The sequence below is a fragment of the Polyodon spathula genome, chromosome 22 (genome assembly GCF_017654505.1).
Source record: "Polyodon spathula isolate WHYD16114869_AA chromosome 22, ASM1765450v1, whole genome shotgun sequence".
NCBI lineage: Eukaryota > Metazoa > Chordata > Actinopteri > Acipenseriformes > Polyodontidae > Polyodon > Polyodon spathula.
This window is the reverse complement of record NC_054555.1, coordinates 7,203,644-7,221,982: the sequence shown is the minus strand read 5'-3', so window position 1 is coordinate 7,221,982 and position 18,339 is coordinate 7,203,644. Positions and strand designations below refer to the sequence as shown.

General features: G+C 40.6%; 1 protein-coding gene across 5 annotated transcripts; it reads left to right on the top strand.

Moving 5' to 3' along the window:
- The first annotated feature begins 1,508 nt into the window (after positions 1-1,508).
- On the top strand, positions 1,509-18,134 carry LOC121297437 (lysine-specific demethylase 3B-like). Of its 5 annotated transcripts, none has more exons than XM_041223762.1 (25): positions 1,512-1,972; positions 3,466-3,633; positions 4,112-4,225; positions 4,432-4,537; positions 4,775-4,899; positions 5,070-5,150; positions 5,394-6,017; positions 6,252-7,614; positions 8,066-8,273; positions 8,681-8,895; positions 9,423-9,575; positions 9,909-10,016; positions 10,161-10,288; positions 10,527-10,899; positions 11,060-11,313; positions 11,761-12,027; positions 12,578-12,749; positions 13,257-13,347; positions 13,465-13,595; positions 14,367-14,486; positions 15,273-15,296; positions 15,770-15,909; positions 16,010-16,186; positions 16,341-16,475; positions 16,713-18,134. In XM_041223762.1, exons 1-25 carry the CDS (start codon positions 1,763-1,765, stop codon positions 16,791-16,793), a joined length of 5,568 nt encoding a protein of 1,855 aa, XP_041079696.1. In that variant the 5' UTR covers positions 1,512-1,762; the 3' UTR covers positions 16,794-18,134. The 5 variants fall into 5 exon arrangements, with proteins under 5 accessions (XP_041079699.1, XP_041079698.1, XP_041079697.1 ...); XM_041223761.1 differs by having other exon boundaries at positions 11,057-11,313; XM_041223764.1 differs by lacking the exon at positions 15,273-15,296 and having other exon boundaries at positions 1,511-1,972.
- The last annotated feature ends 205 nt before the right edge of the window (positions 18,135-18,339 follow it).

The following is an 18,339-nucleotide window of genomic DNA, read 5'->3' as shown; positions in this document are numbered from 1 at the left end:
TTTTGAGGGTGTCTAGAAGTCTGATTGAATGGCACCTATGAACAGGACAATAAGCAGGTATTATTTAAAAAGGTAACATTGCATGAAAACCGTATAGAGCTGACATTTTCACCACGGGCTTGGTTATATATTGAACTACGGCCCGTTTAAAATTCTACAGGGCACCACAGCTTATAACATTAAAACAATGACATAAACCAATCACATTCCTAAATACAGTCATAAACTGAAAACAATTATACATTAAATAAAAAAGATAAGCTTGATGCACAGTACAGTATAACATGAATGCAGTGCACTGTAAGCAAGTTATCCTCTCTATTCTTACAAATTGTGAACTTTTTTTTTATTTGTTCACACTTAATTTCTTCAATGAAACATATGTTTAACACATTTGTTTGTTCACATTTCTGCAATAAAGTTTGTTTTTTTTTTGACAAGGAAAATAAATCTGAGCAAGTCTGAGCAAGAGTCTAGAAAGTGTTCCACACTGATTAACAAAACTGGTCTCCTCCACAGCCTTTGCTTCATTGATTCCTGGCAGTGAGATGCACTTATTCCCCAAGTCACAATATTATACCATAATAATAAACACTGATTTACTGCTTCATCCCTTTATATTTGCATTCTTACATTACATAGAGAATAACAGATGGCAAGGAGTGTATTGTAATGGAGGATAATTCCAGCAAGTTTTTTTTTTTTATGATTCGAGATGGAATTACCCTGCTGGAAAAACCATTAGAAACAGTTAGAACATTTCTGTAATGTTCTCTTATGGCCTGTGGTGGTCTCTTATGCGCTGTAGAGTTGTCTTATGGCCTGCAGCGGTCTCTTATGCACTGTAGTGTTCGCTTATGGCCTGTAGTGGTCTTTTATGGTCTGTAGTGTTCTTGTATGTGCTGTAGTGGTCTCTATGCTGTGTAATGACAAAGGTTCGTAGTTATTTAGAACATGCTGTAACGGTGTTTTACCACACAATGAAAACAATACAGTAAGCATTACATAAATAAAATCTCACCAAAAGGTATAACGAGACAACCTAATAAATGTATCTGCTGTGTTGAACTTGGGATTGTTTGTTTTCTACGTATGTTGTTTACCTTATTTCGATTCTGTACATTGGTATTTAAAAAACAAAAAACAAACAAACAAACAAACAAAAAACAGCTTTTAAAAAAGGGAGAGTTTGGGTCCTTAGATTAAAAGACTGGAGGTGTTGATTCTGGCTGATTTGATAGGACCAATACGACACTTCGGTGGTTTCCCAAATGGCTTTCCATTTTGCTTGACAAAATGGCGGATGAGAAAATAGATGCTTTTAACAGGCTAGTAGTGAATCCACTCCCGTCCACAGTAGGGCGCTATACACGACACTAACGTATTGTACTGTATTGTATTTTGGACGGTAACGTCGTTGTAGTTCTCGGGGTGTCCACTGTCCACAACAGGGCGCAAATATCTGAAATTCGTCATGGCAACTCTTCGGATCGGCCACGGCGAGGCGATGTTGGGGTAACGCCTGTCTTCTTAGTACTTGAACTCTGCGGTAGTAGCCGGGGCGCGTTGGCTGGATAATGGCGGAGAGAGCGGGATTGTTGTGTTGTGAACAATAACATTCACCAGAAGTGATTGTGGAAGTTTTTTTTTTTTTTTTAAATAAATATTTTGCAACGCCGTTGCAAACAACAACGGCTTGGTAACTTGGGCGAAGTGGAGTTTTGAGAAGACAGTGTTTTCTGCACCGACTTGTAATTTAAGTATGGAGGACTCGCTCGGATTGGTCGGAAAGAGGGTATTGCTTCTCTTGGGAGATTCTGCCTCTGCAGCGGCCGCCGAACCGGACCAAGCAGTATGGAACCGGGACTGGCTCCGTGGGACTGTCCGGGCAGCTAGAGGGGTCGGGGCAGCGGCTGCAGGGTGTGAGGCGAGCGGAGGAGAAGGGGCAGTACCCGGAGCGGCCGGGATGACGGTCAGTGCCTATGTTGTGGGAGTGCAAATTAATTATTCTGTGTTTTTTAAATTTTACAAGGACAGCATAAAACTTATTTTGCCTTAGACGTTTTGCTGCATTTCAGCGCCTAGGACCAGCGTAACATATGTACTTAATCATGTGGGGTGTCTTCACTGCTGATAACATTGTTTTTTAAGGTAGAGTTGAGGAATAGTTGAGACCGGGGATTTAGGGCCTTGTGATGATACAGATACACTAGCGTGCATTTATTTAACATCTTTGTAAACTGGACGGTATGTCGCCAAATTGTGAATAGACGCAGCGTTTTGCACTCAAATATAGGAATTCTGAATTTATATAAATACTTAACTGTGCTTTACTCACTAGTATATACAGTAAACACAATCACGATATTAATAAAAATAATAATAATCTCCACTGTTCAGCGCTCCACTATGTCAGTATGGTATTTGACCTATTTGCATACCGTTTTGTTTGACTACGTAAATGATGATAGTATCATTATGCATCGAGTTCCAGTTTAGGTTACGTCACTGAACGTAATTATTCTCCTGCAGTGTTTACACTGTGACGAAAAGTGCATTATTATACCCACCCTAAAGTGTTATCTAGTATGCAAAAATGGTAACACAACCACAAAAGATTTTATATTTATATTTGCCCCCAAACTAACCAACACATTTGAACTAATTTGTACAAATAAAATAAATATAGTCATACGATTAACAGGCTTGGTTTACAGGAACAACTCTACTGGTGTGATTGTTTCTCTTACACCTTGTATGTGCAGTTCTGCCTTAGAACTGTCTGGTTCTGGAAACAAAAAAGTGTTTTTTTTTTATAAATGAAAGAATACACCGCTTCAACAACCTACTGTAAAATACACAATAACCAGAGAAGCAAACTGAATAACAGAAAGCGTGTCCAAAGCTGAAATCTCGAAGAACATGTTGGCCCCTAGGTTTTGTATGAGCTTTATATGAGCATAAGCACTGTTTTGCTCCCCTTATCAGCTTATTTGCTTTTGTAAAGTCTCTAAGAACAATACTGTAAGTCAGCCCAACCCCTCCATCTTTGTTCCCACCTAGGTAGAACAGAACTACATTTAATATGTGCCTTAACAGGGTAACTGTAGGACAGGTAAATAACTGGCCAGTAACTTGTATTTCCTCAGCTATACCTATAAGTGCTAACCTCGTGGACTACCAGCAAAATCCTTTGATAAAAAGTGCAGCAGTCTTTATTAAATTGCTTCTTAAGCAAACTGTACTACAACCCTACTAAAGAGCATTGAAGCAACACTTGGATCAGGGCCAGCCCATTTGAATGCACACTAGGTTATGTCTGCATGTGCACTTGCATTTTGGCTTTATTCCTGAACGTGTATATAAGTAAAACTGTATCAGTTGTCTGTGAACTCCTTACACTTTCTGTGTGATTTAAAAAAAAAAAAAAAGGTTGCAACTAATTGTTTTGTATGGTCCCCGCAGGTGTTTGTGGAGTTTGACGACACTTGCAGGAAACGGCACTCCTGGGTCAAGGTTTATGCGGAAAAAGTGCTGGCATTCCTGGTGGAGGGATCTATAGTTTGGGCGCCCCGCAAAGATCCAGTTGTGATCCAAGGAACTGGGGTCCCTGCCAGTTGCTGGCCAGCTCTAGTAAGTGGGGGCTTTTAAGCAGAGCTGGACGTTAAGTTTTGTATAACCTAGGGAGGTTTGCCTCTTAACTAATCTTTTAATTTAACTTTTATTAAAATTTCTTACTTTTTTTTTTTTTAAACTCTGGTGCATTGCATTACAGCCGCATCCCAGGTTTCGATGTACTGCCATGTTTGTTTGGTTTATCTTTGATTAAAATAATCTAATGTGAACTCAATCAAATGTACACAACAGACTGGCTAGTTAAGTGCCATGAAAGAGAAAGAATCAGAAAGAACTCGGTTCAATCGATAGTCTTTTGTTTCTTTCAATGTGAAACACTAGTTTTCCCCAAATTATGCATCGCACCATTGAGCCTTGATGTTTAAAAAATTAAGTACATTCAATAATCCTACTGTTATTGATTCACAGTTGGTTAGTTTGCAAGTTCTTCCACGTGCTTCAGTAGAGCATTGGTAAGAATCTTTATTTGTTTCAGGCTTTTCAACCCTTGGTTGACAAGATTGGGCTGGGTCCACTTGTTCCTGTGGAGTTCTTTGTGGACCGAGCGTTGAGCTTCCTGCAAGACAGCAGCTCTCTACAGTGTTTTGAGGTATCGTCTTTGTTTTTTGTTTGTCCCAGGCGTTAGTTAAAATACTTTAAACAGGTCCAGGGGAAATTATGTAGTTGCCTGCAGTCACAGGGCCAGGAGGTCTCTTGGGTTGACAAAGCACCAGTAATCCCAGCAGTTGAAATTGAAGTTGTAGTAGAAATGCAAATAAAGCTTAAGTAATATTTCACCAGTTTTATTCTGTGCAGTTGGAAGAGGATATCAGGAGCAAACTGTTGCAGGAGCAGGCAGTGCTACTGAATACAGTCAACAGCTGGTTGAGTGAGCTTAAATTACAGGAGATCTTGAGGAGAGGTGAGTCTCAGAAGGGAATCGTTATCTGCATGAAATGTAGCAAAACCAGGAAGTGCCTTGTTAATGAACAGAGGAGGAAAAAAAGGTTAATGTGTTTTTTTGAAAATATATATATATTTTTTTGGAATTTGTGTTGACAGAAGGTTAAACCTTGGATTTGTAGGTGCATACTGTACAAGTCATAAACACAGCTGTGGTCCGTTGAGATGCTAATACTGGAATGTTTTTGTGCATCAGGCCCATATACAATCCAAGGTCAGAAAGTGAAAGTGTACCAGCCTGAGTTTGAGGAGCAATGGGCCTCAGGAATGGTGTCCCAGCATGACCCTGTGTCTCACATGATGGAGATCACTGTTACAAAGGTAGCGTAACACTTAAATACTTCGGTGGTTTGCTGTCATAAGAAGGATTCATTCTCGGCATCCTTATTTAATATCAGCTTAAGGAGAATTGGTATGATTTATTGGTCACTTTGTTAGGCGATGAACATTAAAATGTCTTTCGTAGTCATACATTTCTTGCTTGTTTTCAGGGTGAGGAGGCTCGGGTTGTGGATCCAAGGGTGATTCATGTGGTGCTGGCAGAGGACCTGTTGGATGAGGTAGATTATGAGGTAGGACAGTGAAATTATTTTTTTTGGGTTCACAGGACCCGTTTATTGGTCCGTTCAGTAGTGCCTGTTTACTTCATAGTACTACATTTGAAGGTAACACTTTTTTTTTTTAAATATATATATAACGTCCATAAAGGTAGATTTAGCTACAGGGGCACTTCATTTAAACATTTTTTTTTTTTTTTTCCTAGTGCATAATGAATGCAATATAACAAATCCTCTGCTGTTCTCATTACTCCCCAGGCTGTTGAGTGTGAAGGCAGTAAGAAAGGCAGGCGCAGGAAGGAAGGAGATGGAAAAGGGCAGGGACGGAGGAGGCGGAACACCTCTGACAGCGATAGCGATGTGGCAGTGAAGAGACTAAAGGTTGGGGAGGCAGACAGCAGTGGCAGCGAGGGTGGTGAGAACAGCTTTGGATCCTGGAAAGGGGGTGGCACTGGCACCAGCATCACCAGTGGTTCAACTCTGAACCAGGGGTCCTCCAATACAGCAGCTCATGTTTCTTCCCAGGGGCATCCCAACATCCGCTTTGCCACCTACACGAAAGAGAACGGAAGGACAGTGGTGGTGCAGGACCGCCCCCTAGCAGTAGAGCCTGCCTCTGCTACGCCCCCCTCTCCCTTCTCGACCTCTTTCCCCTCTGTTAGTCAGATACCTCCAGGGTCTGCGCTTGCGGCTGCTGTGAAGAAGGACAAGCCAGCAGCCACACCTGAGAAGGAGGGGACTGGTACTTCTCCAGTGACACTAGGGGGATTCCCATTGACGACAGGCCCCACCCCCACCTCTGTGCGCATCTCTGATGGGGGTGCTGCTGTGGGAAGTTTTAGTGGCCAGAAGACTGCTGGATGGGGTGTTGGGCAGGCTGAGGTGAGCGTCGAACGTTTCTTTTATTATTGTATTTAATTTGAATACGTTGAACAAACAGAACAATACAGTGATTCACTTGAGTATAATATTGTGTGAAATGTGACTTCTGATGCTAAGCATAAAATGCAATGTTATTAATGTAATAAGGTCAATGTACTGTATGTGTGTCCTGTATCTATTTTTGCAACATGAAATCAAGATATTGAATAAAAATTAATGGTCTTACTGTTTCAGAGTGCCAAAAACCCACTGATAGCAGCTGCTGGCTTCCGAATGTCTCAGAGTCAGCCTCTCTCAGTGCCTACGTTTGGGGAAAGTCGGGCTCAGACCAACGGGGCACTAACCCAGGAGAACAAACATTTTGGGTTCCAGTTCAGCAGCAGTACAGATGAGTCCAGCAAAGAGAGTGATTCCACAAAGAACATATTCTTCCAGTGCATGGCGCAAAATGTGCCCCGGAGTAACTACTTCACTGCTATCTCTGAGAGCCTGGCTAAGGAGCCGCCCAGTTTGAATTTATTTAAAACAGCAGCACTTGAAAGCCCAAAAGGCAGTGTATTTGGGGCAGCGCTGGGTATGTCCCCTTCCAAAGAGCAGTCCAAAATGGATTCTAAACCCACAGGAAACGGATCATTGCTGGGGAAACCATTCGGTCCAGATGCAATGCCTAAACTCACTCCAGCTTTTCCAGGCAGCAGCATTGGCGGAGGTGGAATGGGTCTGTTAACCAACACTAAACCTCCAGAGCCCCACGAAAACCTCTTCCTACAACCCCCTAAGCTGTCCCGTGAGGAACCATCTAATCCCTTCCTGGCATTTGCCGAAAAGCTCGCCCATAGTCCCTTTAGCGGCCTTCCTGCTGCTCAACCCTCTGCCGTCTCTCTGGCTCAGCCTGCGACCTCAGTGTTTGTGCGCCCACCAGCTACCTCTGATTGGCCCAAGGCCTCTGCTGCAGCAGCAGAAGCTGCTACCAGTGCGCCCAGTGAAAGCCCAATAAATCTCTTCACCATGGCTGATCCTTCGAAGGCATTAGCGTCTTCCCCATTCTCTGCCTTTTCTTCAACCGCTGCCGCCACCACTACTACTACCAGCACCACTGCTTCTACTGCTGCCCCCAGGCCTGTTGGCTTAGGAAGTGTTCCTCAAACCAGTTCCCAAGAACCTGTCATGTCCCAGACCATGGATATGCCTATCTTGTCATCTAGCCCTACAGCGGAAGGACCTGGAGCCGGCTCAGACTCTGGCACTGGGCAGGAGAGTGTCAGCGATATGGACAAACCCCTTGTGGACCCAGGCAAACAGCAGCCTGGCATCTCATCATTTACAAGTGGAACTACTGTTATTTCAGAGCCCCAGTTGCTGTTTGATCAGACTGTCCAAAATTTTTCCCTGGATGAGCGCAGCACAGCCTCCAGGCGCGACTCGGACTCCAGCACAAATAGTGACCTCTCAGACCTGAGTGACACAGAAGAGCAACTACAAGCCAAAGCCAAGGAGCAAGGCCAGCTGCGACCGGACTTGGGGGCTGGCATGATGCTGGACAAGGGCAAAGGGAAAGGGGTGGGCAAGAGCCGACCTCGCAACAAACCCTTGAAAGGTGAGATGAACAGAATAACTGGTTTAAAGTGATTTTAACTTTCAATTGTCAAAAAAACATACATTTCTAATACAATAACTTGTATTAAATACAATACTAAGAATTTGTTACCATCATGGTTTCAGGTGCACATGTGAAATTACACGAGGCTGAAGCTCCCTGTTTGTTTTTGTTTTTCATACATAACCACTGATTTTATTACTTGTAAACTGTTCTGTTTTATGCACTAAGAAACAAAGCAGGATTTAAAATTCCCACAATTTGAATTTGAGTTAACATTGGTTTCTTTACTGTATGCCAGGACTGAGTAGTAGGTGGCAGCAGAGACTAGACCCACATGAACTTGTTTCATGTAAATGAAACCTTGACTGCTATGCGATGAGTCTTTATTTTCATCTATGTGCTTGCTCCTCCCCTGTTCTTTGATTCTTGTTCTTGTGCGTCTATGCAGTGGGTCAGTCTGTACTAAAGGACGTGACGAAGGTGCGGAAGTTGAAGCAGTCTGGCGAGTCGTTCCTGCAGGATGGCTCCTGTATCAACGTAGCGCCACACCTGCACAAGTGCCGGGAGTGCCGCCTGGAGCGGTACCGCAAGTTCCGTGAGCAGGATAATGATGAAGACGATTCCACTGTCGCCTGTCGCTTCTTCCACTTTCGCAGGTCTGTGAGACCTCGTCTCTTCACTACTGTTTGTTCTCGACACAGTTAATGACCGCTCTGTTGATCTATAGAAGAGGATGGAAACACTACTGCTACATGGCTCTCTTTTAATTAAATGGCAGCTGTTTTTATACCAGTTTAATGGAAGCTTGGGTTTGAGGGTTAACAACCATTATCGTGTCATTATTTGTACACTTCTACAGAATTATATCTTAGACTTGAACCTAGACCAGGTTAGTTGTCAAGGATTTTAAATTTGAAACTAGAGTTAGATTTGGTTGTGGACAAGCTTTGATAACTTTGTGTACTCCATACCATAATCCTAACATAAGTCGTTTAATTTTTCATGTGGATGGTGGAATCTGGAATTAACATCTAAAAGATAGATCGATCTCCTCTTGTCTCAGGCTGGCGTTCACACGGAAAGGGGTGCTGCGAGTGGAGGGCTTCTTGAACCCCCAGCAGAGTGACACACAGGCCATGAGCCTGTGGGTCCCCTCCCCCACCATCCCAGAGGGCCTTGACCTAGAGACCTCCAAGTACATCCTGGCCAACGTGGGCGACCAGTTCTGCCAGCTCGTCATGTCTGAGAAGGAGGCCATGATGATGGTTGAGCCACACCGTAAGACATTCATTCTAAAAGTGTGTTGTTTATCACAAAGACAGTGTTCTCTGTGAATAACATGGGGTACTCTGGGTGTGATGCAACACCGAAAATCAATCTATTGGAGATTTTACAGATTTTCTTAAGGCTAATGTGCTGTGGAATAGTTTATCAGACTTTTCTACTCTCCTTTAAGAATTAAGCCTTCATTTTTTTCTTCACTTTATTGCAGTTGTTATGCATAACTGTATTTATATAAACATGAGTCGCTTCTGCTTTTAGACGAAAAAGATTTGCGATTTAAAGCCTGTAAATGAAGTTTTACTATCAACGCATTTCTCAGTTGTGATTTGAGAAAAATGAATGGCTTAACAGGTATCAATTGAGTTTAAAGGAGAAAATCCAGAAAATCAGAATCCCTGAGTATAATGGATTGATCCCATGCATTGGAAAAGGGTGATTTTTAAGAATAACAGTAATGTATTCTTAACATGTTGAGCATATCACACTCATATCAAGTGTTCTGTTCATTTGTTTGTCCGCAGAGAAAGTGGCGTGGAAGCGAGCTGTGCGTGGTATCAGAGAGATGTGTGACGTGTGCGAAACAACGTTATTTAATATCCACTGGGTGTGTCGGAAGTGTGGCTTTGGGGTCTGTCTCGACTGTTACCGGCTGAGAAAGAGCCAGCCGCTTGATGGTGGGTCCCTTAAAGGGTATTGGTTTAGAACGAGGTGATCCTCTACATGCAATTTTAGGAGTGCCTTTTTCTACATGAGTCTCTTGTTTGCCATTTTGGAAATATTCCTTTGGGATCTGTCTCCATCCCAAACAACATTGCAGGGTTGAATTCAAATGCCAGCAGATATTATGAATGGTTCCTTAACCCCATAAATGCTTAATTTTCTCTGTTTAGATTATTTCATTTGCTTGGTGCTTAGGACCAACATTCATTATGAAGGTCATCCCCACTTCTTACAATGGAGGCAACAATAGATAACAATTTTCCTTTGTTTTTTCCTGACCTTTTCAGAATCTGAAGATAATCTTGAAGATGAGGTGTTCTCTTGGATAAAGTGTGCGAAAGGGCAACCCCACGAACCACAGAACCTGATGCCCACACAGATCATTCCTGGAGCAGGTCAGGACCATGGACAGGGCTTTTATTATTGAAAGTACTTTGTTAAACTGTTAATCAGGTGCTGCCAGAGGTCCAGGTTTCTGTTTTAACTGGTTCTCTCAAAATTGTTTGAGCAATAATCCTTGTCTGTCTTTCATTCTGCAGCTCTCTATAATATTGGAGATATGGTACATGCAGCACGAGGGAAATGGGGTATCAAAGCTAATTGTCCATGTACTAGCAGACAAGCCAAGCCTTTGCAGAGACCAGTGGCACCCAATGGGGTTTCCCAGGTAGGCCACTTGCAGTGGACATTTGTTGGACAGATTTTACCGCTGCCCCTTTGGTCATCCAAGTAATGATATTGAGAAGGAGAGTGCATACAATTAGAATCCTATAAGTAATATTAATGTTTCACCTTTTTAATGTGAATGTAGTCATTACTTTGCCAGTGATTCTCACTGACCTGATTTAATGTCATAAGCTGGTAGCATTAGCTTACTCTAGTTTATTTATTTCTTGGTCTTCAAGCAATCCAGCACAAATTCAAGCAGCAACACAACTCCCAGCAGTGTTCCCGCAAACGGTGGCGGGACAACAATTCCGGGAGATGGGGATGTGTCTGTCAAAGTGGAACCAATGTTGGATGAAGTTGGTAAGACAGGGGAAGGCAGCAGTGACGGCAGCACTAACGGTAACCGTACTACTTCAGGTTTGTCTAATATCAAGGACACCACAACTACACCTTGTGCCAAGGAGAGCATGGCTTTGCCTAGTGTCAAGGATAACACAACTACACCCAGCATCAAGGACAGCCGGCAGAGCTCTGCAGAAATGGCACCTTCCTCTGCACTGCACTGGCTTGCAGACCTGGCTACACAGAAAGCCAAAGAAGAGACGAAAGGTACAATAAAATCACCCAGTGATTTGCCTTATTTTAATGTGTTTATTTGAACCATATTAACTAACAGCTGAACTGTTATTTCTATTTATAAAATGTAAATTAAGGCAAGGTTGTGGGTTTGTTGCCATGTTTTTGAATCCACCTTTTTGTTCTTCAGCAGAATCTGGTTCACTTCGTTCAGTGCTGGGTAAAGAATCGCGATCACCTTTTGCACTGGAGTCTTTCAGTTCCCTATCAAAGTCGTCTTCAACCCCAAAGCTCTTTAACAGCTTATTACTAGGCTCTGGCATGTCAAACACAAAGTCAGAGGGATCTAGTCTCAGAGACCTCCTAAATTCCGGGCAAGGAAAACTTCCTCAAGGTGGCCCAGACACTGGCATCCCCTTCCCCTCTGTCTTCTCTACATCCTCCACAGTAAGTGTGATTTCACACACATGCAGAGATGAAAATGTAAGAATAATGTTGTAATAGCTGGTTACACACAAAATCATAGACATCAGTGAGCCACAACTTAGTTTTGTACTAGAGTATCGAGATATCCCTTCTAGAGAGAAGTCCAACGAGTTTTTTACTTGGCAATCAGATATGTAAGAATACTATGATCAAGGAGACAGTGTGGTAATGTAGTAGGATAGGTGATACAATAAATGTATACCAAATAAGCTATTTGAAACTGTTTTAATAAACTGCTTATCTATCCTGATTGATAAGGAAAGAACATTGTATCCAGATTTATGCAGACTTTTTGGAGGGTAAAATTAAGAGCGAGACTTTAACTAGTTGGTATACTCTTAGAAAATTCAGTCGGTGACTAAAAAGTACAAAGCTGAAATGTCTTACCCTTCCTTTCCTGTGTTCTAGGGAGACAAAGGCAAAGGCAACCTTCCAAACTTCTTAGACCACATAATTGCATCCGTGGTTGAGACAAAGAAGACTGCTGAAGTGAGGAAGGCAGAGAGCTCGACTGAGACACAGAAGGAAGTGAAGAAAGAGAGCGTGATGGGGCTCAGTGTGCTGGACCCCAACACTTCCCACTCCTGGCTCTGTGATGGGAGGCTCCTCTGCCTCCAGGACCCCAGCAACAGCAACAACTGGAAGATATTCCGCGAGTGCTGGAAACAGGGCCAGGTGAGAGCTCAGAAGCTTGGGGTAGCCTCACACTCCCAGACTTTAGCCATTTGTAGTTTGCGTTTCACAAATAGGAAAGATTTAACGCAACCGTTTTGCAAGCTGTACTATCAAAAATATTAGTAGCAGGGCACTGAAATGTGTAGTGTATATGTTTTACCCCATGAAGCCTGTAAGGTTACTCATGTAAGTTCATGCAAGTTAGTGTGCATGCAGCTATAGAAAGGAAATAGTTATTTAAAAGGGGGTCTGGTTTCTCAGGCTCCCGGCACCGGATCAAATACAGGGATAGATTTTAGGGGGCTTTGGGACCACTGCTTGTCTATCACATCTATTTAAATAGCGCAACCTAAAAAGTCTCACCAGTATCTTCAGCAAGATGGCTTTCACATACCTTGAAGTGTTTGTGCATCCTAATTGTCAGTTGGCCAGAACAGGTTTGTAAGTTTCTAAACTTGCATCAAGGCACACGAAAAGCAAATACCAGTAGTTAAAAGATCCAGATCTAAACACAAGTATTTCTAATTGAGGTCTCTGTTTTCTCGTTCAGCCTGTGCTGGTTTCAGCAGTGCACAGTAAGTTACAGGGCGGACTCTGGAAACCAGAAGCTTTCAGCATGGAGTTTGGAGACCAGGATGTGGACCTGGTGAACTGTCGGAACTGCGCCATCATCTCTGACGTCAAGGTCCGAGACTTTTGGGACGGCTTTGAGGTCATCTCCAGTAAGTACTGCTAGTGTATAATCACTACTAAACTAATCCTTAAAGCTGAGTAAGTGAAAATAGGCCAGCTCCCCTAGTTCTTCTCTTACTTTTTGAGCAGTATAGTATCTAAACAAATTACACCTAGTTAAGGGGTGTGTATATTGTTAGGTTATATTTTGTAGCATTGTAATATTTGAGTATACATTCTTTAACTGGTCATTTTTCTTTTTTTTTGACCTGAGCAAGCTTCTAATTGGATAGTGATATAAGTTTTTATATATATATATATATATATATATATATATATATATATATATATATATAAAAAACAGCTTGTTTAATGTTTTACAAAAATTGTGACAAACCACACACAAACCAAGTTATTAAAAAAAAAAAAAAAAAAAAAAAGCTTTTTATTATACTTTACCATACCTCTCCGTGCCTAACAATGCTTAGCTGTGCTTTATCATGGGTTCACTATGCTTTTATTACACAATATGTGTTGTTTCTCATTTCTATTTGTAGAACGTTTGCGGGGAGAAGATGGACAGCCTATGGTATTGAAGCTTAAAGACTGGCCTCCAGGAGAGGACTTTAGAGATATGATGCCAACGAGGTAGGTGGTGGGGGTGGTCGTTTTCATTTTAAAAGTATATTCAACAGATGTGTTTATTTGTATTTTACTTGCTGGAACTTTTTTGTTTTGTTTTTTTCTCTCCCTTTCTCCGCTCAGATTCCATGATCTAATGGACAACCTCCCCCTTCCTGAGTACACTAAGCGCGATGGAAGATTAAATCTTGCTTCCCGTTTGCCCAACTACTTTGTGCGGCCTGACCTCGGACCAAAAATGTATAATGCTTATGGTATGCATTCAGACTTAAATTTGTAAATTTATACAGGTTCTGAATGTAATGACTGATTTTTTTCATGAAACCTATAATTATATTTGGGGTTGTGTTTTTTTTAAATAGGTATTTCAAGATATTTCACTATTTTAAATATTAAAGCAGGAACAGAACGTTAAATATAGTCAAAACTATTATACAAAAAATGTTTCTAAATTATTTAAATGCTAAATTGCAGAATATTTAGTTAATATCCACCTTGTTTAAATACATTTTATTTTCATTGTCAGGGAATTATCAAACAAAATAAAAACAAATAAATGTAAAAGTAAGAGACATGTGAAATGTCCTCCTCTTAATCTGGACAGTGTTATCTTTAACAGAAATATTTCCTATCTTTGATGCAGCTGGTGTTAAAGAAATCATGCAGATCTGTCTTCAGTCATTTACTAGAAGCAAACTAAACTGGCTGCCAGGTTCCTAAATGCAGTCTAACAGGTAGTTGACACACTACCTGTTGCTGTTACTACTAGGGCAAACGTTTGCAGTGTTTATTTTTAAGTGATATATATTTATGTTTACACTGTTCGGAAATGGTAATTTTCACGGAAAACTACACGGCAATGGGTACATTTCTCGGAAATAATGAAATCTGTGATAACCATGAAAAAATAAAATACAGCCTTAATTCTTTTTATGCAACACGGAACAATTGATCTCCATGGTTTTATTGGAATCGTTTGAGATGCAAGTGGATATGGAATTTAAGGATTTTTTTTTTTTTTTTAGGGTTGATATCAACGGAGGACCGTAAGGTTGGAACCACAAACCTTCATCTGGATGTTTCTGATGCTGTGAATGTCATGGTATACGTGGGAATCCCACAGGAAGAGGGAAATCAGGAGGAGGGTAAACCATTATTTTTCCAAGATGTAATGTAATAATAATTGCATATTAATAGGCTTATTGACCCTTATTGTAGTATTAAGCAATGTTAACAGATATGACATTTCAGGTTTGTTTAACTTTTTTATACTGGCTATAAGATGAGGTGTAACTACCGTATTCCATCAAATTTAAGACGCAGCCCAAATTCCCCATCCTCAATTTGAGGGAAAAACCCCATCAAATAAAGGTGCGTTTACAAAGATACAACCTGAATTACGCGTATAAGAAAAAGACGTAGGGAGGCAGTTTGCGGCCGTCTGCTGTTACACAGAGCATTACAGTTATGCGCTGCTTCTTATTTCCAGCTGGTATTGTTTGTTAGAACAGAGCCTAATGCTGAAAGGGAGAAATTGTAAAAGCCTCTTCGAATTCCTCAGGAATCTGATGACGCTTTTTAAAAAATGGCTTCCTGTATGTTGTGGAAGGTTTGAGATCGGCAGCCACGTTTTTATTAGTCTTTTCTCGGCAGCCAGTCGCGTTGCTCTTTGTGTACTCGGGTATCCACATCTTTTGTTGGTGATTTTTAATACACACACCACTATACTCGAATTTAAGACACCGGCCATTTTTTAGAATTGGGTTAAAAAGTTTTGTCTTAAAATCGAAGAAATACGGTAAATGATCAGTATCTTGTGAACAAGAGTTTGTTGTTTTTTTTTTTTTTTACTTTTTTTGATACATAATATAAACTGTATGTTTTAATTTACATTTTTATGTTTTGATTCCAATACATTTTCTCATTCACAGAAGCCGATATCACTGGATGTAAAGGTCTGTGCATTTTCCTATTATCTCCCTGTCATGCACTTTTTAAAATAAACAAAACATTTTCTGTGCTTTTGCTTAGTAGATGGCACCAGTGTGGTGTGGAACAGTGGAGAGCAGTAAGCATGATTACCTTTCAGACAGTGGAGCAGGAAGGGTGCGTTTAACATATGGCAGAGGGAAATGTAATATTTACTGAACCTTTTGTATCGAGCCATAATAACTATATCTTGGTTGCTGGTGTCAGGAATCAAGATATGTTTTGATCCGATCAACATGATACAGACCTTGCATTCCAGTGATCTCATTGGCACTGACTAGCACACAGACATTACCAGAAGTAAACATGGTATGTGCTGCTGCGATGATTGCAAGGTATCAAGGACACCGTTTTCAGACACTGCTCTGTCATACTATTTTTGTGGGAGTGCTGTTTGATTTTAAAATAACTGCGTGGAGCGTTGCTTTTTTCCAATCAGAGGTTTTGAAGACAATAGAAGAAGGGGATGTGGACGATATGACAAAACGTCGAATCTATGAAGCTAAGGAGAAGCCTGGTGCCCTTTGGCACATCTACGCAGCCAAAGATGCTGAGAAAATTCGTGAGCTTCTCCGAAAGGTAGTCAAATTTAAAACGTAGCATTGAAAATATTTTTCTTTTTAAGATTTTTTGTGCCTGTACAGAAGTGCTGTTCTGATTTAGTTTTTTTCTGTTTCAGGTTGGGGAGGAGCAGGGTCAGGAGAATCCCCCTGATCATGACCCAATTCACGACCAGAGTTGGTACTTGGATCAGGTCCTCCGCAAGCGGCTTTATGAAGAGTATGGAGTGATGGGCTGGGCGATTGTTCAGTTCCTGGGGGACTCTGTGTTCATACCTGCTGGAGCCCCCCATCAGGTATGCACAATTTCTACATACAGTTCCTTTACTCATAAACTGAAGCTGTTTCTGTTTCAAGTCATTTATTTACTTTTATTTTACGTCAACAGCAATTCCAAGTGTAAGTGATGTTTGATTTGTGTAACAGTTTTGATCATGTTTGTGTTTCTAGGTGCACAATCTGTACAGCTGTATTAAAGTAGCAGAGGACTTCGTCTCTCCAGAACATGTGAAACATTGCTTCAGACTAACACAAGAGTTCAGGCACCTTTCTAACACGCACTCAAACCATGAGGACAAGTTACAGGTCGGTTCCTCATTTATTTTTTGGGGTGGTTGGGGCAACTCTTATTAGAAATATGTTTCATGTTGGAAGTGTAACACAGTGAACGGGGGTGGGGAGGTTAGTAAAGCTTGGGTACAACATTTTTATATAGTGTGCAGTGCAATCGTGAGTGTGTTCTTAAATAGATCTATACAGAACATATATTTACAATTTTGAATTAATGAGATGTAATTTCTGCCTTTTCTGTCGCTTTTCCAGGTGAAGAATATTATATACCACGCAGTGAAAGATGCAGTCGGAACACTGAAAGCTCATGAGGCAAAAGTGACCCGGTCATAGCAACAAATGACTGTGGTTCAAATGGACTGTTCACAAGCATGTACAAGATGTGACTGACACAGCTGAAAGAAAGCGCAGTCTTCATAGCAAAACTGGGCTGCTCACAGGAAAACTAAAAAAAATGCGCTTGTTACAGTATTAGCAAGAACATGAAATGCAAAACAAAAACAGTGTTCTGATGCCTCTGGTTTTGTTTCGCACTGAACTTTTTAGAGGGGAGAGGATAGGTTGTTGAAAAGTGTAAGATGCAGAATCCCTTTTCATTTATTGTTTTAGCTGGAAACATCTGTTCAAACCCTTTTGTACATGTGTGGAATTCAGTTGTAGATTTGAAATCCTACGGTTTTGCTTTCTGGTCTGCTAGTTGTGTTTGAAAGAGATATGTCCTTCGGTGGAGTTGCGAGGGCATTTTCAGCTTCAATTGCAACCTAGGTTTTAAAGAGAAACAATTCACATGGGTTATTTAACTGCTGATCACCAGTCATCACCATGTAGTAAGGAGAAAAAAAAAATCATTTTCAAGTACTATTTAAGTTTTGCCCAGTCATGTGAATGTTTACAATAAACCAACTGTTAAAAGAAAGAGACCAAAGTTTTATGTATTTTAAAAAAGGAGCCTTTCAACATCTAGACCTTTTTAAGTACAGAATTGTTGTTTTGTTTTCTTTTGAAGTTTTCTACCCTTGAATTGGGCAGAAAGAGAAACTGCATCTTTTAGCTAATTCAGTGTGTGTCACAGTAGAAATTCCCAAATTTTGGATTTAGAAACAATCCCACAGATTATCGAAGCATTAGGATGAACTGCAGATTATTCATATATTAAAAGCATATTTTAGTTGGCAGTAGAACAATATTTAGTTCCCAAAATGTAACACTTTCATTTGTTTTTAATGTTCTATTTTATTACTTTATTCAATTGCCACACATTTGATTTTGATACCTAGACATGATTTTCACATTGGTTTCAGTCTTCCTGTTAGTGGGTTAAAAAAACAAAACAAAAACAAACCTGAAATGAAGGAGTTTCCTCAATTGTTTTTAAACAAATTAATAATAAAAAGACTTTTCCTGACCTGCACATCTGTTTTGTGTTCTGGTTCTCCAGTGTTAATCAGACCTGTGCTCTCAATAAACCCATTTCTTACAAGGCATACGTTGCTAGTGTTTGCTCTGGTAACGTTCAACTTTTGGTGCTAACTTGTAAATTCTTCATTTAATTAACCCCCTCTCCCCACCCATGTGACCCTACATATTTCAAGAGTACAGTTTAAAAACATACAGTATGTAGAGTTCTACAGCATTTGGTTTATTTTTTTAGCAGAATTAAAAAAAAAAAAAAAAAAAAAAAATGTTTTCTTTAACCAGTAGTTTGTTTTCAATTGGTTATTTATTTTTTTGTTTTAAATAAAGAACAAAAAAGAAAGTTCTGGCATAAACCCTTAAGGTGTTCTGTATTTTAATTTTGTGAAGGGCTGATTTATGGTTATCTTGCTCCCTATTAAAAAAGAAAAAAGTGATCAGTTGTGAGCCTTTTGATTGTATGTTT

What these genes read in the sequence shown, in the direction of transcription:
- LOC121297437 (XM_041223761.1), top strand. Translation starts at nt 1,763, where the DNA reads ATGGAGGACTCGCTCGGATTGGTCGGAAAGAGGGTATTGCTTCTCTTG. An exon ending in ACAGGAGATCTTGAGGAGAG is followed by an intron (nt 4,538 to 4,774) that starts GTGAGTCTCAGA and finishes TTTGTGCATCAG; the next exon opens with GCCCATATACAATCCAAGGT. An exon ending in TTCGTGAGCTTCTCCGAAAG is followed by an intron (nt 15,910 to 16,009) that starts GTAGTCAAATTT and finishes TTTCTGTTTCAG; the next exon opens with GTTGGGGAGGAGCAGGGTCA.